Source organism: Stigmatopora argus, chromosome 1 (assembly GCF_051989625.1).
Source record: "Stigmatopora argus isolate UIUO_Sarg chromosome 1, RoL_Sarg_1.0, whole genome shotgun sequence".
Classification (NCBI taxonomy): Eukaryota; Metazoa; Chordata; class Actinopteri; order Syngnathiformes; family Syngnathidae; genus Stigmatopora; species Stigmatopora argus.
Window position 1 is genome coordinate 10,424,289 of NC_135387.1, and position 26,053 is coordinate 10,450,341.

General features: G+C 40.8%; 1 protein-coding gene across 6 annotated transcripts in view; it reads right to left on the reverse strand.

Annotated features, from left to right (window-relative positions):
- LOC144073748 (nck-associated protein 5-like) overlaps positions 1-26,053 on the reverse strand; it is an 83,568-nt gene that overhangs the window by 43,778 nt on the left and 13,737 nt on the right. For 4 of the 6 annotated variants that reach the window (XM_077599799.1, XM_077599800.1, XM_077599806.1 and 1 more), the window contains 2 exons: positions 18,476-18,549; positions 3,256-3,319 (listed from right to left, as the gene is read on the reverse strand). In XM_077599799.1, the coding sequence (XP_077455925.1) occupies positions 3,256-3,319; positions 18,476-18,549 (138 nt within the window). Of the gene's footprint in view, positions 1-3,255; positions 3,320-11,182; positions 11,497-18,475; positions 18,550-26,053 lie in introns of those variants that run through there. The other 2 variants (XM_077599801.1, XM_077599803.1) reach the window with 2 other exon arrangements.

Below are 26,053 nucleotides of genomic sequence, written 5' to 3' on the forward strand. Positions count from 1 at the left end.
TATGCTGCGGTATGAAAAAAAAACTATTCTATCACAGAACAATGGTACATGTCTCAATATTTAAATTGAAATAAATACAAACAAAAAAATAAATTGGATGTTGACTTTTTGGGATGCATCTAACTAACTCCATCTCTAAGATATCATCAATTCAATAATCAATTAGCATTTATTTAGTATTGCTTCATCCTATCTCAGCTGCCCTTGCCATGCACTCTGGGACATTTAGTCAATCTAGTGGTTGAGCGGGATGTTGTGCAGCACCAATTTCTACCTGGCTGTCATCGGTCAGGTCAATGTGTTCCAGGGGGAGGCAAGCTGAGCCCCGCTGGACGTGGACGATAAGCCCCATGTGCAAAGACAGCACCTGAGACCAATGCCCCCCTTCCTCTTTCCTTTCCATTTTGCACGCACAGAAGGCTACACTGTCACACATTCAGGCTATGGCTGTCAGAAATACTCTGCGAGTACCAAGAAGCCCTGTCAGGCGTTTCGTTATCAGCTCAACGCAAGATTTTCATCTTTGCGGTGCTGTCAATGTAGTTTAGAGATTAATGGAATGGTCGTTAATCATGTTGTCAACTCTCATTTAATTAGTACAAACCACATAGTATTAACTGGTTACATTGATGTCACACTAACTTAACTCAGCTCTATTTTAGATTTTGTATTTAATGTTCAACATCCCGCATCTTCCCTATTGATTGTCTTGAAACGTTAGAATGACTGCTGTGGAAAAAGGTTACTGAAGCAAACCAAGAAAATCGGAGCCTGAGACTTCTATGAAACTTAAAACGACAATAATGGAGTTGAATATGTAGCCTCCACTTATTGAGAATGAATAAGATGTAAGAGGTGAAAACTGCTCACTACCGTATCGTATGACGATAATAACCAATATTTAATCTTTCTGATACATTGATGTAAATTATATTTGTTTGTATAAGGGAGAGGGGCCAATTGACTGGAACCCTGGGATTTCCTCTGTTATTATCATTGATAATCCCCCTTAATGTTATGATCTTCAAACACCAAAATATCTAATCTAATTGGAATATGTTTGCTGCCATTGATAGCGAAAGACATAAAGCCCATTTAAACAGTTAAAATGGATTACTAGATGTCTATCACAATTAATAGCAACTAAAAGTTTTGTATTTGAAAAAAAATCAAGCTTTTACCATGGTGCCGAAGATTTGCAAACGTACGCATATCATTAATTTCACGCACTTAAAAGACAAGGAAGTTTGAAATGAAACATTTTCGATGATTGCTCTATTTTTTTGCTTTCCTTATACAGTGTTTTTCTGTTTAGTCAAGCTCAGCCTCAAAGATCAAGCTAAATTTTGACAGTAACACCTCCGTGAATACGTTCTATCTTTTTTGGCTAACGTGTCAGTGAGCGTCCACAGACCTCAAAGAAAAATAAAGCTCCCGAAGCGGAGATGGTTTATTTTCACATGTTGTTTATACAGCCGTTTCCAGTGCCCATAATCTTAGCTAACAGTCCAAATGCCTTTTTAATGGAGAGCCCCGCCCCCTCAGCAGAGCATGTAACGCACTCTTTATGGGTCTGCATGTGGACGTGTGTTTTGAGGCTGACAGGAAACCCAGCATCCTGCCCCCTCCCCGAAAGGACGGAGAGCATGGTATTAAACGAGTTTGGCCCTGCCCGGCACCACGCCTTTGGGAAGAATTCCAGACGGAACTTCAAATGGCGACGAGTCCATTAATGAGCAATACGTCTCAGAGCAGATGAGGCTTTGGGAAGGAGACCCCACACGATCAAATCTGACCTCTGTCAAACGCTTCTGTTTTTCTTGTCTGAGATTTAAATTTTGGTGTCCAGATGGTGAAGAAGTTCCAGCTGAACTAATAACAAATTGCAACAGTGTGACGATAAAGTTTGCGGCTTGACACCTGCAAATTGTTCAATAGGTTTCAAGTCATTCTCCCAAAAGATCCATAAACTCAGAGTGGTGCAGTACAAAAGTTGTCGTGTTACCCAACAGGAGCTCCAATGAAATCGCAACACTGACTGTAAACTAGGTTGTTAATGCGCTTCAGTTGTGTTATTTTGCACAAGAGACCTGTGGCTTGCACCAACCTGCATGCTGTGTTCCTAACAGTGAAGTCTCCATGCAGAGACATGCAGGTAGATGACTCCTCTGTCTGGGACCCGCTTCCCATAGAGAAGCATCACATATCCTTTACTGTTTAATCTCCTTTACTTGACCAAGGAAGACGGGGGGTTTAGCCCAAGCATGAAAGTGGGCATCCTCACAAGTCGCTGCTGGTTTCCACTTTTTATAAACCAACCAGCAACGTTTCGGCAGTTATTATCATCTCCATGCAGCTTTTTTCCCCTCTCTCTTTTAGTTTGGAGCTGCGATGCCTCCCAGGAATGCCAGAAAGAGACAAAAAGGGAGCGTGAGGGGACTCCAACTGGGATAATCCCAATTTCAAATGGAGCTTAGTGATACCCCCCCTACCAGCTCCTGTCTCATAAAGATAACTCATCCCCCTCTTGCCAACATGCACACGCCTACAATACACACACATCCACTCACACACACTCCTTCAAAGACAAAATTTGGCATGTTGTGCTCCCAGTGGAGAGTGAGCTGCTCCTCCATGCCCAATGACATGTTTTCCTTGGCGGAAGTCGGCGAGGTTAGTGTTACAGGAGGAGGCAATGACACAGATTCAGCACAAAGAATTGCTGTGTGTGCTCATATAAAATGAGTGTATGTACACGGTGAGGAATCAGAGGCCGTGACAGGGCTATAAATTTGGAGGGACAAGTAACCATTTTATATAATTTGTGTAGAGGAAAAAGCTTGAAAGAGCCAATATGAACAGTCCACGTGACTCTAAAGGCCATGAATATATATATATATATATATATATATATATATATATATATATATATATATATATATATATAAAGACTTGAACATAAGTCTACTACAGCATATGCATTTTTCTTAAGGAATTCTGCTTTCGTGTCAGCAAATCAAAGGCAGACTGTGGTTAGACATCAACTAAACGCCAACGCATCACATAGTTTGGGGTTTTACCTTGTAAAATCCTCAGATGCATAGCTTCGTTTAGCATTAATCTGCCTGTAATCTTTCTAGATCATTTAATTTCCATAATTGTCTCCTACAAAACAAGATGATGAGCAGGCACCATGTGACTGACTTGCGGGTGCATGTGCAGATGTTGCAGACAAGCCACTCTAGGGTACTTTACCATTGTTCCCTCACTCTCGCTCCGCGCAACTTCCCTCTGCATGCGAGCCACGGCCAGTTTTTCCCTGTACCGAGAGAGAGAGAGAGAGAGAAAAATGCAGAAAATAAGCGGTGTGACATGATTACTCAACCCACTAAAAGGCTTAAATTTCCCTTAATAATAATTCAGGAGATTTCAATTATTTAGGTCAAAGCAGTTCATTAGAAACAGGAGTTAACTACACAGTCCTTGCTACTAAAACACAAACTGAGCATGTTTGGCATATTTGTGCAAGAACAAAATAGTTCACAGGAAACGGAGCAGGGTGTCACAATGCATGTTTCTCCTTCCGTCTAAAACCCCCAAAACGTGAGCAGGCTAAAACAAAGGCAAAGAGTGTGTGGGTTAAAGCCTTCTTCCACGTGAGGCTATTCCAGATTATTAATGGGGTCAAATCTTGGAACACCCGCATTGACTATAAAGCATTGCTTTTTCTGGCCTTTCCAAAAAAATTGCCTGCATTGAGGTTCTGTAACAATTTAGTCATGACTATCAATAAATGTCTAGAAAGTGCAAATTGCTCTCTCCTAACACAGGGAGAAGAATACTTTCTCAAGTGGAATACATTTGCAAGCATGTCATTAGACCACCCGCAGCGCTATCCCACAAAACAACTCTAAATCACACCTCACAAATTTCAGCATGACATCACAGTTTCTCTGCTGCTTGCTCACCTGTCTAGGCAGGAACACGTAGTTAATTAGAATTGGACCTATGGGTGCTACCGGCTGATGGATTAATGGTCAGTCTGGACTGAAGCAATGGCATATTCAGTGAAATTTAATATTCTATTAAATGGAGATTTTTCAAAAAGAAAAAAAGAAATTGAAGGACAGAGGTTTCCAAACTGTATTCAATTACTAAATACAATCGAATTTTACAGGATTTTTTTTCACATTCTATTAGTAAACTCATAAAAGACTTGAGTGGAACCAGCTATGCATTACTCTGGTGATATTGTTCCCTGAGTACCGTGAATGTTGGTGGGAACCAGACATTTCAACAGTCTTACACATATTATTTTGTTTAACAAGCTGTGTCTGGCACTGGTTCACTTTGTATTATATTGTGGGCTTCCATCATTTAGGCCTGTTCTACTGGACAACTCCACTCTGGGAAAAGCACCAGCACATCAGGCATTTAGAATGTAAATCTAGGAATGCTTCCTTTGAGATGTGACTGGCATTGCTGTGGGATTTGTAAAGCTCAAACAAAGTTAAGAAACAAAGTCCAGCAATTTGCTGGTGTAGCAAATAAGAATTTAATCAATGTTTTCCAATAAAAAAAACTCCAAAACAACAATTCACATGCTTACCGTGCCACAGAATGGCTGTTAGAAAAGTATTCTGTATTTCAGTTATTTATAATCAAACATATAACATACTAAGAATAACACCTTTATAGTTTGCGTGATAAAACCAAAAATAATGAATACTGGGTACTATAAATATCGGTGTCTGTTGACCCCTGTGTCAGACCAAGACCAGGCCCTTGGCAGTCCAATCCTTGGTTGTGGGAACTGACTTTTGGGACATGGAATGTGGGGGTGTCTACTCCCAGGTGGAGGAGTTTAATAACTACCTTGGGATCTTGTTCACAAGTGGGGGTAGATTGGACTGTGAGATCAAAAGGCATATTGGAGTGGCATCCACAACGTTGCAGAGTTTAACCAATCCGTCATGGTGAAGAGAGAGTTTACCGGTAAGGCGGAGCTCTTGATTTACAAGATCTATGTTCCTACGCTCACCTATGGCCATGAATTTTGGGTAATGTCCAAAAGGAGTTTCAGTGGGGTGGTTGGGCTCAGATTTAGATATAGAGTCTGGGAGGGATTCAGAGTAAAGCTGTGGCTCCTCTATGTCGAGTGGAGCCAGCTGAGGTGGTTCAGGCATCTTGTGAGGATGCCCCCTGGGCGCCTCCCTCGGGAGGTGTTTCAGGCATGTCCAACTATGATGAGTCTCACGTTTAGCCAGAACACGCTGAAGGGAAGGGATTATATCTCTTAGCTGGGCTGCGGATTCTCCTAGAAGGCCCGGTGAAAGTGGCAGGAGAGAGCTGTCTGGGCCTCTTTGCTGAGGTTGCTGCCCCCACGACATGGAAATGGATAAGTGGGAGATGACGGTGACAATTTATGAGCTTCTTAAGATCGCAGCACCACATCCTGATTTTTTTGAAGGTGGGGTGACAAAATCGATGATTTGCAATCTGCAAGAGCATTCAACGATATGAGGAAATGACAAGGTTAAGGACAACAAATCACAGTAAGAATGTGAACATAATGGACTTTGAACTACTATATTGTGGTAGGTTTGCACTTTGCATTCAGAGTCTGGGTTGCCGTTAATGCTGTTGCTGTGACTGAGACAAAAAAATAATCTCTTTAATGGTTTAGTACGCAATGATGGTCTGCACATTTTTTGCACTGCCGAAATACATACAACACTTGCATTAGATTTTAGAAGGCCTATAGTTTAAACTGTAGTATAGTTTAGCCCATTTCCCTTAGATTGTCACATCCCCCTCTTGCCACCATGCACACGCCTACAATAAACACAGAATATGCCAGTGATCTAAAACAATGTTTTAAGCCAGAAAGATACAGTTGAACATTTGTAATGGACAGTGCTGCCATACATTTACACATTAGTGTTTGTATTCTTGCTGGGTTAAGAGCTCTGATGTGAATGTGGCCCACACAGAGATGCTCTCTACATACTGGCTGCGGTTCAGCACTGGTCATTCCCATCTTTAATCGGGCCATTGACTGTTTACGTAACTGTCAGAAGCGATCCAAAATCCTCTCATGTGAGCAGAGAGCCTCCTAAAGCAGTCTCTACAGCATCCATTTAAGTAGTGACTTGTTTTACACTTTCTGAACATTTGGCTCTCCATTCCTAAATTATAGTGGGGTAGTTGTAGTAGTAACACAATCGTAGCGAATTTTGTTAATGCTTAAGAGTGTCTAGGAGCAGAGCACTCACAACAGTAATAAGAAAAGATGCATGCTCATCTCTTACAAGAGTCTGAGTGGCGGGGTTCGCGCACATCTGTAAACGTTCAAATAGTGAGGGTGAATCAGACTGGTGAGACTCCCCATCGAGGATGTAGCCTCACCCACAGCTGGAGACCTAGCGTCTCCCGATGCAGACGCTGTGTGTGCTGGATGGTGGTGAAGAAACAAACAGCAGTGGAGTACACACCCATGCAGCTGGCAGGAGTGGCCTGATAAAGCCTTACCCCACAGTAGCAGACCATCAATTATTGACATGGTGAAATGTAATGATCTGGTGCACACAAAGAACCTCCTCATACTACTTGTGAATGACTTAAGTCACTACAGTAGCATATTCTGGACCATCTATTTGGCCATTTGTTTGCCCAGTGGCAATGCTCTGCATAGTCACACGGTGCCATAATCAGCAGCATCAAGGGAGTATATATATATATATATATATATATATATATATATATATATATATATATATATATATATATATATATATATATATATATATATATATATATATATATATATATATATTCATATATATATTCATATATATATATCATTTACATTAAAAATATTTTTCACATTAATATTGAAAAACACAATTAAAATATTATGTATTATTTGTTTCAGTTTTTCAAATATGATATTGATATATGAATTCTTAATACTTAGAATGGCTAAATTATTGATTTATTTGATACAATAATTTCAAGCCAAAGCACAATATAGAATACGATTTAACACAAAATTAAATGATTAATTTGACACATTATTGAACAAAAACGATGTGAAAGTGCAAACAGCAATAACAATAATAATCCATTATTGGTTCCAAGACACCCCTTTGTACTACGATTTGTGTTACATTTTGGTGTTCTATCACTTTCTTTTATGTATTCGGATATGTAATTGAAGGGCTCATTTTGAAACTGATTTCTTGGAGTGGCCTTTGAACAGACATGTAGTTGTGAATGCAGTCAAGTTAATGTTAGGGGAGAGAGCTTGCCCGCACGCCAGAATGAGATCAAACTAAAAGTTTGCATAACTGGAAAGACAACCAAGAAAAGCCCTGTTATAGCTGCTCAAACAGTGCAAGAAGAGAAACGGTCTACAAAGAAGAAGTGTATGTCACAGACGCTGTTCCACTGTAAGTGCGAAGAGCTACAATGAGCAGACACACCGAAATTCGCCGCCCTAGTAAAGCACACTATAAGACAAGTGCACACAATGAAGCTTTTTGTGTGCTATCGCAACTTTCGGTTTCAGTAATCATATTTCAATGAAAAAAAGGCGGATCAAAACCACATTTTTAGTCATACTTAGGCCAAATATTTGTAGCCATTAAATTCTGGGTGCAACTCTAACAATAACCTCTCCCATGTATAATGTCACATAATATAGTGTGCTTGTTAAGAAGCCCAAAAGGAATGTTGCTGTGTATGCCCAAAATGAATCAGACAATTACAACACAAAAGACAAACTCCTCCTAAACCACAAAGAAGTGTTTGTCAGGTGTAGCTTACTCTTGCTTCACTGTCAAATGCCCCAATTTTTTTTTCTAAACTGATACAGGGACCAAACCTTTATTTTTATTTTTTAATTTCATAGACACATTCCTGATTAGATGGAATGAAAAGATGTATATGTCCATACGTCTGATTCAAAGGGTGGATGAGAACAGTGATGATATTAGATGTAAAATGATTAAAGATTTTAACAGACTATCTTCCTGACACACCTCATTCTGACACACAAACATACCTTGCCTTGAGCTCCGGTAATTGTCTGCTGTGTGTTTCATCTTTTCCAATGATCATGTTCTCACATTTCTCACACATGCCTTTCGGCTCTTTCAAGGTGAGCACGCCCAGGCCACCTTTGACAGACTAAGGTCCAACTTTGAAATAAACGTTTAGTTGTGGATAAAATCTTCATTATGGAGAATAATAATTGTGAAAAAAAGGATCTCTAAAAAAGATCTACTGAGTTTGCTATGCAATAAATAGCCAAAAGGGAAGGAATGTTCAAGTATGTTATTAACTTGCTTTCCTGACTTGACACTTGACAGGAAGTTGGAAGAAGAACAAGTGAAGAACTCTTAGGAACTACTGTCTACTCACAAACGTGTCATGAACCATGGGAGGAATGCCAATTTTTTATTGCTGATTCGAACATTGCATTGGAAAAAGCCAACCTTTTGTCCGAGGGAAAATTTAAAAGCTCACTTTGGAAACTGTAATTCACAGTTTTCATGCATTGTTCTTTATTACTGGCTGCCCTGGCTTGACACAACTGGGCAGCAGGGACTCATATTTACTGGAATGTTCTGCTGACTCATGGACACCTAGAGTCGGCTATAGGATGTTTTACATTGGATGTCAACACATCGTTTTCGGAGTGTCAATCAAACAGTAGTGCTTTACAGTGTGGACAAATGGCTTCACATACAATGGGAACATGTGTAAACAGTAGCACTTGAGCTGATGGTCTGTTATCTAAACACTTTAAGGAGGTGGAAATCGGCATAGCAGCCTCATTTTGGACTTCAGGCATGCCGACACTAAAGTTGCACGAGGGCTTTTACTTGCAATAATTCACTCCCGGCAAAGGAAAAAAAGCAAACGGCTCAGAAGTTTAAAGAGAGCAGAAGAGGTATTTGGAAAAAGAACAGGACCTCGAGCTTCTCCAGCTGCACCGACACCTTGAGAAATTGGACCCCAGCCTGCATGTTTCTGAGACTATTACCTGCTGATTTATACCCCAGATAGTCCAGAGCTAAGGTTTGTTGACATTCGGGTTGCCTGTGCAGCCAAATACTCAAAGACCCCCATCCCCCCATTTCAGCAGCTCATTCTCATAAACGTCTCACTGTGACAACTATAGAAATTTGAAATTATCTTTGTTGGCTTTGATCCAAAATCTTGAGAGACACACACAATTGTGGAAGTGTTTCAGCGCCTCCATGCTGTGAACAAGGATGGTACCCTATGGTCTTGCTCTAAGCAGGAATGCGCAACATTCAATCATGTGACCTAAAAACATCTAGATTAGACACTCAAGGCATCACAAGGAGATTCATCAACAATGAATATTTATGTTATGAGGGGGGAATCGGGCTGTTTAAAATCTCACCGAGGCACCGCAGCCATTTAAAGACTACATATAAGATTGCTCGCAGCCTTAACAAAAAAGTGTGTCTCTAGGCAAGAGCTTCTCTGTACGCAACTAGCCATTGATTGCAAGCAAATGAAAGCCTTTTGTTATTCATAAATGATGTGTTTGTGTGTGTTGCCTAATGGACCTATTGCTAAGTTAAGACAGCAAGAACCACATCTTCCTGATTTTTTTAATTAACCTTCCACTGTTCCATTATAAGATGACATGGAGGTGGAGGTCGTGTGGGAAAGTTGCCTTGAAGGAGGACGTACCCAGTTCCTAATTCTTGGCTGTCAAAGAAGAGGGAACACTTCCATGCTGAGGCCCACTTGACGAGCCATTAAACAAGGGGGTACATTCCTCAATAATTCACTCTGACCTGAGCCCAACACGCTAGCTGAGGGTCAATGGATAGAGAGTGATTAGGCTGGGAAGGGGGGTTCGTGCATGAGGGAGGTCGGGGTTAGGTTGTAAAACTGAATGTAGAGGACTGAAAGGCAAACTGATGAAAAGGAAACACAAAAGCAGTGATATTTCAGTTAGATCTATCCTAGATTTTATGCTCTCACCAGGCATGGAATTTGGGGCAATTATTATTCAAACAGTTCCAATGCTTGCATTGTGGTCCTACTCGTTGGACCGTTTCTAACAAAGTGACTTTTTAGCTGCCCAAAGGAATAGCATGAGTAAAAATGAAAATGTCACAAACAATCGTTTGGCGTTTGGCCGCAATGGGCAGAATTAGGATTTTAATTCAACAAATTAAATCCTTCCCCGAGCCAATCCTCTTATCCTGTAATCCCCAGGTAGGTTTCTCACAGGGGCAGGCTAAACAGCCCAGTGTGGCAACACATCTGGCTCGGTCACAAGTTGACATATTGCCCACCTTGCCTTTAAAGAGACTATGAGAAACTGCCCCTGTGTGTAAAAATCAAAGTACCTTACACGTTACAGTGCTGTTCACCTTTCTCCGCCGAAACAACAAGAACCTTCTCTTCTTCATGGGTGGCATTCAAACGATGACTTCATGGAAGAATCTATTTCTGTTGTCAAAGTTGGACGGCAGTGATTCCCATGGCAGAAAAATAACTCTTTTTTCTGGCATTTTGTCAAAATCAACAAGAGTGAAGCTCCCTAACTCTCCCATGTTTCACTATCATCTTCTTGTACGGTTGTTTTTACAGACAACAAGAAAAGTTTAAATACCCATTCATAGTACTTCTTCTGTGTTCACCCAACACAGCTGAATCTGTCATTGACTTTGATTTATTCTTGCACAGCTTGACAGACCGAAATAAGAGCTGAAGGGTCGTACCCACAGATACCATATCATGAGAATCTAAAATTCACATCCTCATCTACACTAGTCATTCCACTAAGGGCTTAGGAGGCCACCAAGAAAATCTTAATCTGTTTGAAATGGACTGTGAGGGAACAAAAGAGTAGATGGGCAACATTCCTGCAAATCCCCCTGCAACGCTATAGTCAATATGACAGCTATGTATTTCCTCCTGCTATCTGTCACATTCAACGTGGTTCATGCCACATTCAGTTGCCTAGAGCAACAGGACACACAATTATTCTCACTGCCCCCTTTCCAACTCGTTTGTCTGACTCAGTAATGCATCCAAGATTGCTATGTACTTGTACTTGAATATTCCAGGTTTGAAGTGAATAGATTCCCTCAGTAAAATGTGGACCAAAATAAAAACTAGATCTTACTGTGGTAGAGATGCGGCATTCTGGTGCAATCAGAGGACACTCATGGTAATCCACCAGCGCCAGCAGTTTCTGTCCTCTCTGTAGCTGGCACCCCGCTGATCCCCGCAGATGATAAAGTTAATGTCCACAAGTCATCAGAGCTCTCTCGACTGGATTGAGCTCAAGCTGCCTGCGTTTCTCTGTGACCCCTTTTAGTACTCTGTGTCTTCCTCTCAAGAGCCCTTTCTCAGTCGGCCGACATGCATAGACTCTTCTTTCCTCTCCTCTCTCTCCATGCGCTCTGGCTCTCAGCTGTGGTCTCTTTCACATCAACACGCAGCTCTGTGAGCCTTCCCCCCGTCCTGCCCCGCCCCGCCCCCGAGCTTTATCTTGCCTCAGTAGTACATCTCCACTTCTGCTTCTCCTTCCGAGCAGGACACTGAACATGTGTTTGTTGCTGCATCTCCAGCAGTGGGAGAACCGACTGGGGGATTGCATGGAGGAGAAGGTGGAATTTTCGGAATGGGGTTATTGCAATCTAAGGTTGGATAGAAAGGAGCAAACTGGTTTCTGTGTGTGATAGTAGAATAAATGTTAGTTGGAAAGGAGCAGAAATTTTTAAAACCATCCTTTAGAAAAAGCAACAAAACAACCAGTATAAGAAGAACCAAAAATGCTACACTGGAATCGGTATGATGGTGAATGATCGTTTCAGGTAAAAACCACGTGAAGTCCAGCAATGCTGACTGAGGGAGTGAAACAGCCAGGAAGGTAAAAGGCAGAGTAGGAGAAAAAAACGGAGCTCTCTTGCCCATCTGCTGCAATCATAATCAGTCTCAGCTGAATGGTTGTGACAAACTGCCGCCTAAACCGGGCCTGCGAGCAAGAACGTAGGGAGATGGGACGCAGGGGGAGGAAGACGATGAGGAAAATGAGTAGTAGGGGAGGGGGAACCCCCTTTTGTATGCCTCCCAATGGGACCAGTGCAAGGGGGGGTGCATGGGAGGAGAGAAAAGGAGAATTAAAAGGGTCCCGTTGACAGAAGCGGACAGTTAAAGAGAGAGAATAAAGGCACTGGTCTGACTTGGAGTCGAGGCCATCCCTGCCACTTGGCCTCACATTCACTGTCACTAATGTGCTGAAAGAACAATGACACTAACCATGTGAGGAAATTAGTCTGCAGGACAAAGTGGGAGTTATCCACAGAAGGTGGATGAAGAATTAGGAATGATGCTGCACATTGTTCGGAGCCCGCCGTCTCATTCATCATCATAAAAATCTGAAAGATTCATGATGGCTGGTGATGATGAGTGTTATGCAGCGAGATAATCGAGTTTAACATACGCACAGCTGTCTCGCAGGCAAATCTGAATATGGAGTCAGCGCGATTTGGTTCTCATAGCAGGTGGCTGCCAATTACATGCCATTGTCCTATTTGGGGTAAAAAAGACAAATGGACGGCTGAGTCAGCAGTAACATGTACATGTGTGGCGTAATTAAAAAAAAATCAAAAGTCAGTGTTCCATACTAATTAGATTTGGAGCTAGCAGCCAATGGTTTCCCAATAACGATTCTCCACATGCCACTAAGCTTCTCAAAATAAGAAACATGATGCACGCATGTTTTATTTAAACAGCTGTTGTATGTTGTTATGGATTTAAAAATTACAAGCACGTGCAGAACAGTACAGACAGCACAGTAGCTGTACTGTTAGTGGTGCCAGAGAGAAATTCCTCTGTTTAGGAACACTTGGCTGCCCATACACTCAGACCACCGGTGTCACATGTAGAGATTGACACACAGTGTCTAAGTTAGTATTCCGCTGGGAGCTGGTAAGCAAAGACAGGGAGACAAGACAGTGGTGAGACAGTCGCTGGAGGACCGACAGATCGATATAGAAAAGAGTGAAGGGCTATTGGAATGCAAGTGCAGTGGCGCATGGGCTTGTCCAATTAATTTTAGTCAGTTGGACAGCATGTTGTTTTAATACCGGATTATTTGGTGGGACAACCAGACTGCATGTTGCCTTGATTTGATCGGACTCATTTCCAAAACCCAGGAATAGTTGTTTCAGTTTGGAACAATGTGCGGCTGAAAAGCTTTTAAAAATGTTGGCTTGTACAAGCTGTGTTTCAATGCCTTCATAGTGTTAGCACTCTTCTCCACTGAATACTGATTTGTTCAGTAAGAATTGTCAGATTTATGTTATACTAGAGTAGCATGAAAATGTCAGTTAAAAAAACAAATACATATTTAGGATTGTCTTACATATTTCTCACAAAGCTCACCACCACTCGAGATGGTACAAGCGCTTTTTCCGTCTCATATTTGGATGAGCTTTGGCATGGTTTCCTGACTACAGGAGATATATCTGTGATATAAATATGTCAATTACATTTTTTTGTGTATGTATTGGATACTATGGGTGTAAAAGTTTTCATACATATACACATACATACACACACACATATACATATATATATATATATATAAATGATGATAAATAAATGATATAGGATCCAGCACAGGGCCACAGCCGAGTATTTTGAGACCCCTGCTATGTTTCATGGCTTCAATTAGTATAGCATAAATGTGCCAATGCACTGTGTGGCCGGCAGTGGAATCGCCAGAGCCATCAGCCACACTCTCCCCCTGTGACATTAATCCTCTGTAGTTTGATCACAGTTGAGTAACCAGAGGCAGACAAGGGACGCCAGCATGCGTCACTGGAGCTCATTATTCCTCTGGTGCATTATGTTGTTTTGGTGTGTGTTACAAGACAGAAGACATTTATTACACATCAGGTAAATAACTAGTTGTTACACTGAAAACACCGCTCTTAATAATTTCAGGATGCTTTTTAAACGTCAGGGAGAAGGACATGTGGTGCCTGTCCAGCAGACAAGTAAGTGTCAACATGGCGACATTTTCATTTCCTGCACTTGCATGAGCAAAGGAAATTCCAGAATACAGACGGCAAGCCTGTTTGTTTACCCAGCACAAACCCACTCAGATCTGTGAGGGGCCAGACAGATGCAAATCACAAGATGGTCATGCTGACAGAACCCATGAGTGCCTATATTTGAATCTGTATGCGGCAAGATGAGTGTGTAATAGGACAGAGACATTACGGCATCTTAGTCATTTTCCAATTAGGCAGTGGTGCGAGAAGGGGGGTGTTGGAGGTCTGACTAGACATCAATCTGTAAAGATTCATTTCCGCTCTCAACTCAGGAAATGCTGAAAGTATTCCATAAACGCAATTAACTCAGATGCAGTAGATGTAGAATTAATCTTAGATTTTCCAGTGTGATGATCAGAACAAAAAAAAGAAAACATGTCAATGATTGTAATCTTGTGCAAAATATTGAAGCACATCAAAGCTTGAACTACAGTGAGTCACGTAGGATTGTTTTGGATTTTACACATTTTCCCTCCTTCCTGTTTCCTGTGGGACAAAGTGATGTTTTCAAAAAACCTCCAAACTGTAGGTAAGTATCATGGAATGGACGCCCTGTCATCCTTAACGACACAAAACATGACTTAATAAAAACACACACACCGCACCTATGAGTCTTTTTGGACTGAGGATGTTATGGCAAGACGCACTTGAAAGCATGAAAATTGGTCCAAAATCTCATGCTATCATAAACACTAAAGAGGAAATTGCACACTCATTCTCTGGTACCGTACTGATAAACAGAATTTCATTACACAGTGGTGAATAGCTCAAACAGCACGGTGAATCCATCTTATAAATGTATGTGTGCTTCTCAAATCCAATAACAGAAGATAGATAAATATGTGCTGAGTAAAACAATTTGTGGAGCGACAGCTTAGCTCTGTGTTTCACCTTGACCGTGTCACAAGCACTCAATAGGGGGACAGACACTACGATAATACTGCTTAAGTACTGTAACTCTCATTGGTCAACCTTGAGGGAGCAACGGTAAAAGGCTACATTAAACCACCATATTAACCTCTCAAAGGCTCTATAAAATGGATGCATTCATTTATCTGTGAGAAGTGGAAGACATGATGGTTTCGTAGCTTGAGATGCAACAGAGCGTTCTTTTTATTTACAACATTCACTAATATTCAAGGAATACTTGAAGGTTCTGACAAAGGATTTGAAAACTCAATTAATGTCTTAATTGGAGGTCTTTAAGTCTTGTTTTTACTGAATATTTACTTCAAATGGCTGGATTATTCATGTGATTACCTTTAGAAGATGCAATTTTGGACTGAGAGCTCTTTGGATATTAAAGTTAACACACAGTATAGCCTAACAGATCTTCAGTATCTGAAAAGTACACACCTCTTCTTCGAAAGAACAGGCTCACTACGTACTTGGACGAAAGATTAGGCTCTTTCATTATGCTCAGATGGCCGCCAGCAGACAGGCATCTCGCCAGCCATATATGCCTTGTAGTATCGTCAGTATGGTCATGTTCAGTAAAGCTGTTTCCCAGCTTAAAGCTGCTGCTTTGTTGAACACTCACGAGATTTTCTTCAAAGAGCATCCCCTCGTAGCCACAAGGTCGTTCCTGAAAGTTTTTTTTTATTTTTTAAATATTTTTTTAACTGCATTACTGGAGAAGAAGAGCTAGAAACAGTCAGATGTGGAATATTAAGGGAATGGTCAATAAAAGGGGAATTCTTCTTAATAAAGATTTTTTCTCACGACCCACAATTCCTTATTTTAGCACACATCTGATCTGACCTCCATGTTTTATCTGGCTCTATAAAATTATGACAAACAGTTATTGGGCAGCAGATGTCATTGCTAATTTAGTTTTGGCTGGTGTCACTCTAAGGGGGGTTCATTAGCCTGTCAGTGTTCTCTAAAATGGCGTGTGAGATGTTGCGGATGAAACACCATCTGCGTCAACAGGCCCTTTTCCAAATACTTCTGGTAATACCAGCTCAGCACAAAAGCGGGAAAATAACTTGCGTAAAAATGCTTTAATCTAGATGGTTTATTACATAACAAATTGTCTTAAACATCATGTCTTGGTCCATGAAGCATCAATATTTTCTTTCTAAACACAATTTATTTCTTTAATAGGCATATTCTTTCCGAGAAATATAGAAATAATACCAACAAAGTGGAGAGACGTGAAAATTATGAATAACTCGACCAAATCTATCCGATATTATAAGAAACACGAGCGTGTCAATAGCAAGCTTCTCAATTGAAAGAGAAAATCCTCACAGGCCCAGGGAGAACTTGCAAACTCCACACATGATGGTCGGAACCCACTGAGGACTGAGCCCTCAATCTCAGAACTGTAAAGCTGACGTGCTAACCACTGAACAGTACATATATCCTTCTTTTTTATGTGTTTTCTTTACCAGAGATTCTGTTGTTTGTTATAGGGTTATAAATAAAAATTTAATTTTACATACCTGTTGTAATTGTTGGTTTGAGAATTTTTTAATGGCTTCTCTGGCTTTTTTATAAGATAAAAAAGAGAAAAAAAATGCCTTTTCCCCGTGTGGTATCAAATGTTATACTTTTTATTTCATATATATCCCTATATTGAATCATATCGCTTCCAAACTGAACCAAATAGTTAGCAAATCATCTTGGCTCTGAATATTTGTTTTATTGTATTAAATCACAATTAGTGTACGTAGACATATACATAAATGCATATCCAATCAGCCTCATGCCAAAAATTCCCAAGACTAATGGAAATATGCCAAAAATATAAAAAATTGGAGTTTCACTATCTGAGGTTGGCACTGTGCCTAAGAGCTTTGTTTTGACCTGTCACAAAACATAATCACATTGAATGGACAAGTGACAGTGGGAGTGGCCCCATCCAACTTGTGCATTGATTTTAGATGCTGAGAATTCAGCAGCTGCTTGAAATACGTGATGAATAAACAAACTGTCAATCACCTTTTTAAGGGCATATTGAAAAGGCTTACTTAAATTTGCACAAAGTCGAACGTGGTCACAGAGACTCCTATAAATAATCAGGGTTAAAAAGAAGCCATAATTGTCCAATCTTTGTACTCCATCAGTGTGCAAATACACGATAATACGGTACAACGATTGACATGAATGCACCGGGTCACTAGGTCATGAAGTATAGGACTAGAGGAATGTAAGAGCCTGACGGATTGATGAGCGCCATTGGGTCCAGAGGGAGATGTCTACTACACAGAGTGGTCGTAGCTAATGAGGGGAGCTGTGTGTTTTTTCCCTTTTCTTTTTTATACTAGAACACAATGATATAAAAAAAATGTTGTAAAAGCATCAATCCAGCATATTTGATTTAATGCTAGGTAGGATGGTTGCTTAAATTTGCATGGTTATGTATATATATATATATATATATATATATATATATATATATATATATATATATATATATATATATATATATATATATATATATATATATATATGGATGGAAATGGAGTCAAATCTCTAGAAACAGAGAAGAGCAAACAATATATACATTCTATTAAAGCTCAGATTGTCTCTTAGGTGTGGCATTTATTGCACCAAATGTAAAAGTGAAGAGACCTTTTGACTCTGTGTTAGTTATTGCCTGGCCAGTTAGGAAACCAGGAAAAGATGCAGTCAAGTTTCACTGTGAACTAAAAGAGCCACAAAGTTCATGGCCTCTTTAAAAATACACAGCAGACAGACTTCATCTGTGAGGACATTGTAATCATGCTAAGAAACCATCAGGTCACTGACGATGACTCTCGGGTGTCTAAATAGAGGTGCGGACAACATGGACAGAAGGGTCATTCTTTTACGCATCCCTTCCTTTATTGAGGTTTGGCCTCACCAAGTAAAGGGGCTGGCTGGTTAGTGGTCATCCACCCGTCTCGAGACCCTTCAACCTCAGCCTCTCTCTGCTTACTGAAGGGGAAAATTACTTTGGGCCACGGGGATATAGCTCCATTGAGATGGAGAGAAGCTTCTTTCACAAAAGCGTGAAGTTTAAGAAAAAATTGCCTCATGTCTTTGAGAGGACGGTCTAGAAGTAGCAAGGTGACAAGGTCATTAGGTTGTCATCTCCATCAGTGCCACACCCTCTTTGTCCTTGAAAATCTTCTCCATGAGAAATAACCCAAGTCAACCCCACACTGAGCCCAGAGTTGAGCTCCCACACCCATTGTTGCCAGACACAAAAAGCATCTTTTTGAGAGAGATGTGCAGAAAAGCTTGTCACAGGCTTAGAATCAAACAACATTGTTCTGCTGCCTCTGACTGGAAATGGATTACCGCCAGCTGCTCATGTCTCTCATCCATTAAACATCTGCCTTTTAGTTTTAAGAAGGTCTTACTTCCAAATGTTGCAGCGCTCTTCCGCAAGCTGTTTGAAGAGCTTATCGATGCATAGGTTGGCATCCATGTATTCCTGTCAAAATAAACGTAAATGATTAATACTCATTGATTTTAAGAATCAAATACAAACAACTGAACAAGATCACACTGTAAAACAAAATGACTGCCTGGGCTTAAATGCCCTTGACCCATTAGCAACACAATCCCATAATCATTTCAACTGCTGTAGAAAAACCCGTGTCTGGGGAAAATATTTGCCGGCTACATCAAACTCACACTAAGGGTGCCTGAGTCAGTGCTGTGATTAAGAAGCCCACTCCTAATGACAGGGGACCACAACAATCCTCAGCTCACATGCAGGAATGCTAGGAATGCTGTACTTGTTGTCATGTGGAGGGTATTCAACGTCTTTAAAAGCCTTGCACACGTATGCAATGCAATGTAGTACACCTTTGTGCAGGCTGTATTTCTGACAGCTTGTAAAGCAAGAAGAAAAAATGATGCCGCCAAAGCACTTGTGGATCTGGACTTGGTCAAACTTTATCTTAGCATGCTTAGAAGTTGGTGTTCAAGACAATTAAGCACTGAAATTAAACAGATCTTAAAAAGTCATCATCAATGGTAAATTTTTACCTCTACAAGAAAGTGCACTAAATGAAATCAAATGTCGTGAAAAACACTAGATAGCCAGCCTTTTAAAGACATTTGCTTACTGTTCACCCTGGACTGTAACATTTCAATGTTACACTATTTTGTGGTAAAAATTTCACACAACTGTATTTCCCTATTATCTGGATATGAAAGAAATGAAATCAGATTTATGCAGACATCACAGTAATTTTAACAGACAGGTAAGATTATCCATTCCTCCCAGACGTGGTCAGGGCACAGTCGTGGAAATTGTGTGTATTCTTGCAATTAAACAAAAAAAAACACAATACTATTCATTGTAATAACTTGCAACGGACCAGAAATTGCCAATTTGCATGAGCAAAAACCACAAACATTCTGGGCAGCTGTCCTTTGGACAGATTTGTGTTCATCTTGAAGATCTGCAAAGCATTTTCATTGAGTAATTTCGACATAATCAACACATTTTGGAGAGCAATGTACTGCCCAGCGTCAGAAATATTGGGCTACGTCAAAGATCATGGGTCTCCCAAATGATTTACGAAAAATTAAACCCTTCTACATTTGATTACCTTTTGCCAGCTGAATGATAATTCAAAGATTGTTGTGGGTTTTTGATTTCATTAAAAATGAGTACCATTCATCATGTCCAAGTAAGTGGTCAAAATAAGACAGACTTAAAGGTCAGAAAGACAATAGCATGTTATGACCTGTGCCTTCTATTCCATCAACCCCAGCTGCAGCGGTCGGCTGGGATATTTCGGACTTGTCTCTTGTTTTCTAAAGCCAAACTCTAAATTGCAGCTTTAACAAAGAAGAACGCCTCAGCAAGGCAATACTTCTGGCACTAGAAAGCAAAATCTGTGTGCATCTGGGGACCAAATAGAGAACAAACCTCCGCTGTCCATAATAAAACCAAACGTTGACGTGCCTAATATGGTTTATGAATTGAAAAATTAGCCAACTGTGAAATGGAAGCATTAGGGACTACAATCTGTTACGTTTCCTTAAAATTGCTGTAACCTATCAGAAGAAACGACAAGACTTTAGATGCCAACCGTAGTTTCGAAGCTTAGTTTTCATATGACAACGTTACATCTACTTTGCAGGTCCTAATGTGAGGGTCATATCGCTTTAATTTTAGGTAGGAAGTTCAATCAGCGGCTTGACAAAGTCGCCTTATTCGGCTGTGGCAGTGCACAGGACAAATGCTTCCAGTTCACTGGACATTCTCTTCCTGCCTATCCGGCCCAAATGCCATCGAGTCAGCCAACACGGATTACCTTGGAGACAAAAACGACCCTGTTTGTCCTCTTCAGTGGGTTTGGACTATCTGATGTCCCAACTCTAGCAGCACCTTCAGTTGGGCCCTAGCCCAAACATCAACACTTCACCGCCATCAAGAATCATTGACAGATTATCTTTCCAAACATAAGCCACCAGCAATTCTCAAAATAGCCCCCCTTGTGTTTGGGTCTTTATCGGGGTCTTTGAGTTGCACAGAGCGTTCTATTCATGCCTAAAGAGAACAGTGGTGAAACTGTTCAGGGTGCAAACCACAAACGGGAAATTTGGAAAAGAGGCTACGGAGTGGAAGTGTCCAAAACCTGTGGCATTCACCCAAAATGGATATCACCACTTTTGCAGACATGTTATTATTAAATATGATGGATAAATCAAATCAGGTGGTGCCAGAAACATGATGCTGTTGGTAATTGTGTTAACAAAGCCACACTTGAAATAGAGTCATTAGGAACACCTGTGTTTTTCCTTGTATGATTTGACGTAATGGCCCAATTCACCCCAGATAAAACTATGAGTATGGTCCGTGTTTATGTGTTTTTCCTCAAAAAATATGTGTGGAACCTCCCTCTGGATGCGGACAGGAGGGGTGCAGATTTGCCCCCAGTTTTACAAGCCCAGGTTTTATGATCGTCTAGGGCCTCATATTCTGCCAGGTGTAGGGAGAGCGGGAGATTTTGGATAGGGGGGCTTGGTGATGAAAGACACAAAAAGGAAACAGGGGAGTTGGGTGGGACAAGGAGTTCATGGGGGCTGAGGTGAACTGGCTGCTTTATCCGCTACAAAGAGAAAATGGTCAGAGAGCCTGGACAAGAGACTGCTGACTGCTGCTTGCACCCAAACTTAGACGCCATCTCAGCATTCCAATCATGACTTGGAAATGAGATGAAGGGGAAAGTGATAAAGGAGGAAAAGGGCAGACTGGGCTGAGTGATGGCAAACAGATGTCTGCCTTTTCACAAGTGGGAGGTAGAGCTTCTGTTTAGCATTTGACAGGAAGACGACACACCTGACTTAGCAGTCAAATTTTGGGGGTCAGACTGGGGCAGCACAGTAAACGGGTGGATAACATAGTGTCACAGTTCTGATTTGGGGGAAATTGTTTCTAGATTTCAGGGCATATTCTCCCCTGGGCTTGTGTGATTTTCCAAAAACATCTGTGGTGTTTGTCTCCAAGTTCCCTGGCAATGGGTAGGACCAGCCAACAGTACACGTGATGATAAGTGGTATAGAACTATAGAAAGCAAATATTGATTAAAGGTCCTGTGGAATTGTAGCCGAATAGTCTTAACAAGCCAACGTGAAATGCATTTGCAGCAGAAATTAAAACTTAAAGCATATCTTCTTTCAGGATTCACAACTGACCTCTATCAAAGCCTTTGGCTTTTTACGGCAAAGTCTGATTGATTGTCTCAAGCCGTTTATGTACCAAGCCTGTCGACCCAGGTGTCAAACAGATGGTAAGCCTTTTGGAGTACATTTACATCAGCTCAAACTTTACCCAAATCATTGCGTTGGAATTTCTAACCCTTTTTTATGAAAGCGTCCACAATCAAACAAAAAAAAGTGAATGACAGATGCTGACTATTACACACCTACATGCACGATCTGTGCCACTCCAGCCTTTTAGGTTTCCCATCGTGGCTGACAACGCTGGACATGTTGCAATTGTGATTAATTCATAATAAGAAAGCGGTAACTTGTGGTGACCTCTGATCCCAACAAGATAAAGTTTGGTGATTAATCCTTGGGCCATGAATTATTTCTCATCTGCTTGCTGAAGACTGTGGGGGATTCTACAAATCCCAGGTGTGTGGAGTCCTGGCCTAGGCCAAAAGGTTTAAACTTGAATGGAACAGAAATGAACTATGTATATGGGTGTTGTAAATTTCTCCCACCCCCGATCCTCAGGTCTAACTGTAAATAACGCTGTTCCCAGTAAGCATTTCATGTTAAATAATACATGAATTTGGTTTACATCCTTTGGTATGCATTTATCAAATGGTCTTTTGTTTTATTGTCATAGCAGAATTCTGAAATTGCAACATACTGTACATTCTATCTTAGTACAAAGGTTGCACTAAATCTCCAGAGTGAACTACTTAGAATGCAATCTTGGAATTCCAATGCGAATTCAGTGTCATAAACGTGCCAAATTTACACTCTTAATGGCACAAAATCCTTGTTATCGTCTCATGTGCAGTCTTATTTTTAGCAGTTACACCAGTTTTAATGTTTCCAGATGCGTGCTGGCAAGGAATTTGACATCATGGCTGGTTCTCATTGACCCTCTCAAACAGGGTTACATCAGCAGACTTCTTTCAACTTGGTAGTGAAACATGTTTGTCAGTGGAGTGTCAATGGTTAACTCCATTGATAACTCTTCCCACTTCAAGCAAGTCAGCCTGATTTACAATATCTTTTAAGTCCCAAACTATCCTTTTTCTTGAAGGTCCTAGAACATCACAATCAGGTAATCATGCCACTGCTATGGGAAAATGTACCTAAACTTCCTTTGCTTACGACAGCTATTCGCTCTTACAAAAACAGCACTGTTCTATCATTACTACATGTTTACTCAGCTAACCCTTTTATCTGGGGCAACCCCCCCATTGACCTCCAACCAAAAGCCCCTTCTAGCGATTTACTCTCCATTCTCTGAAGCCTCTGGAAGCTATTTCTCAAGCGGCATTGGCCAACAGGCTGATTGAAGTGAGGTAGTGGCTTCTTTCTAAGGGTGTACAATGGCTCACCCATCAGATGCCCTCTACCCCTGAAAGCATTACCTTCAGCATGAGCTGTTTGCCATGGCATTGTGCACCACACACTGGGGCATTCTGCATTGTTCACTTGTAGGTCACAAGTTGCTCCATCCACATGGGGTTGGGTTATTTACGGAGTCCACTGAACCCTCGCGCCATTCATGCAATGCTAAACCAGGAAACGGACCATACTGTAATGAGGGTCTTCAATTTTGGAGTCTCGCCATGTATTCTGTTGAGGGAAGTGGGTCGAAGTGTTATTGATTAAATAATTTAGCTAGTGTCCCCCACAAACTCCAATGTCTTGCCATTATGCAAAAAGAAGACAGAAAGAAATTAGATTTGAATTATTTGAAGCCTTGATTTTAAACTGGCTTCTCCAGCTGTAGCACCAGATGGATGTTAGTTCGCAGAATGAGCCCTTGGGTACTCACAATTGCCTCTGCGTGACCGCTGCGGCCATGTACAAAGACAACCATTGACCACTGCCTCTACATAATCAAGCGCTGAGCATCACCCCATCCCACAAAGAGCGTCCCCCCATTTAAAGTGTTCACCTGGGGCCCTGGCCCGCCTCATAAAATCCTAATCACAGTTCTGTCTGCTCGCTGCATGTGAGCATGCCAGAAACCCAGTGAGCGCTACGAGGGCATCACCATAAACATGAGTTATAGAGTCATGGGAGGCATACAGCTTATGTTGTGTCCTCTGAAAGTGAATCAGGAAAGGCCCATGTGTAATGATTTTGCTATACTCAAAAGATGTGGTCCAGGATGTACATTTTATTCTAAATATATGCTATATTTATTCACACAGGCACACAGTTGAACAGGTGCAACAAAAGTGTCTGTACATTTTTTTGAATACGTTAAATGCTGACAAAAGCTTGGTTTTGGGGTTGCACAAAAACATAAACATAAATTAGTTACATTGTGACTGTGGAGATTGACAAGATATACACACCTTTTGCCCTCTCCTGCTATAATGCTTGTGATAAATACTGGATTCTGTACTGTATATGACCAAACGACTCCAAATGACAAAGAAGTATATAGATAAATTTGTCAAATCAACTACTGACAAACACCTTTTTATATTCAAGTTCGCCTTCCTATTAAGACAAGTGTTATTCATAGATGAGGTGGGCTAGGTCATTTTCATGACCAAGCAGAAATATTGCACTTACTTATAACCTGCCCTTGCAGTACAATAATTTCCCTAGAATTATTTAGATTAGATTAGATAACTTTATTCATACCGTATTCAGGAAATTTCACTATCACATTTGCAAGAGGGTGAAAATACAGACACAGGAAAATACATTTTAGACATAAATAAAAAGGTAATAAATATGTTAATAAATAAATAAATGATAACTAAATCAATTAATTAGCGTTTTGCTGATATAGATATATACACATATATATACATACACATACATATATAAATGTACATATACATACATACACAGGTATACGGTATACATTTGGTTGGTCTTAACATTTGATGATTATGCTTTCACCCGCCCCCATTATCGCAACAAAGTTTTTGCTTTAAACAACAACAGACAATAACGACTGCTTACCTGCTAAAACTGGAGATTGATTCAGAGAAGGTACAAAAGAACGTACCCTGCAACAGCTTGTTACACAGCAAAGCCAGTACGTTTGAGTCAAGACAGACGTCTCTGCTTACCTTGCCTCAGTGCTGCTCCTTAACAGAAAAGCACTTAGGAAAGAAATTAAGGGAGTGGTTCCTGCTATGAAAATAACCACTTTCAAACACGCCAGACAGGATTTAAACCATTTTCTGACTAAGTGCGACACAAGCCAACGCTGCACAAACTCAATCAAAAAATATGCAAACGTGCAATGAGTTACACGTACTCTATCCATGTAAGCAGGTGATTGCCAAGGCACAATACATCCCAATGTGAGACTGAAAGACAGGCCTTCTCTCTCGGGCTGAGGGTGACACGCAGGAGTGTATTGTGCAAATGGCCCTTTGAAGCTGTCACCAATGAAAAAGTACACAAGCCCCAGGGACGCTCGGTCAGGGCTACTTCGGGGACAGCTGGAGGGGACACACAAATGGACAGACACACATACAGTGAGCAACCACATTAAATGCTTCCAACCCCAGGGATGCTCACGAGGAGTCACATATATTTTCACTGATAGCAAACATGCAATTGCACGAGACTTACTGATGCTCAAAGTTGATATGGATATAATTCATTCATTTATTCACTCAATATGGCCACAGCTAACTGAAAGGCAATGTTCATAGTCATTCTTAATAAGCCTCATGGTCAATAATGTTACTTTATCCAAGCCGAAGTGGTGACATCTTCCACTTATGAGAAACAATAGCTTAAAAAACTGTCAACCTTAACAAGCAACATGATGCATTCAGCTTGGCAAACAGTAAATAAACTGACTTCAATAGTTTGGAAGTGTGTCTGTGTTCTGGTTGGAGAGCTAATCTATGCAAAGCTCTGAGCAGAAACACAGTGTGTTTAAAGCCAATAAGGCGCTATCAAAACCAGGGCAGAGTTAATTAATCATCTCAGCATCCTTTTCATAGGCCTCCCATGACTGTCCCAAGGGCATGTGAGTGTTTGTGTGTGCGTGCATGTGCGTGTGTGTACGTGTGTCAGGAAGCAGCAGGGTGGTGCAGCTTGCAGCTGGGGGATATTTGCATAAAGTTAGGTAGCAGATTGCAGTGTAATCCTCAAGATACTTGTAATTTACAATACAAAGTGGAGGACCATTGTATCCTATGCCATAATATACTGTCACCCAGAGTAACATGAATTGCAATGATATACCAAATTATCCCACTTCCACTCAAGAAAGTCCAATGTATTCAAGATTTCAACTT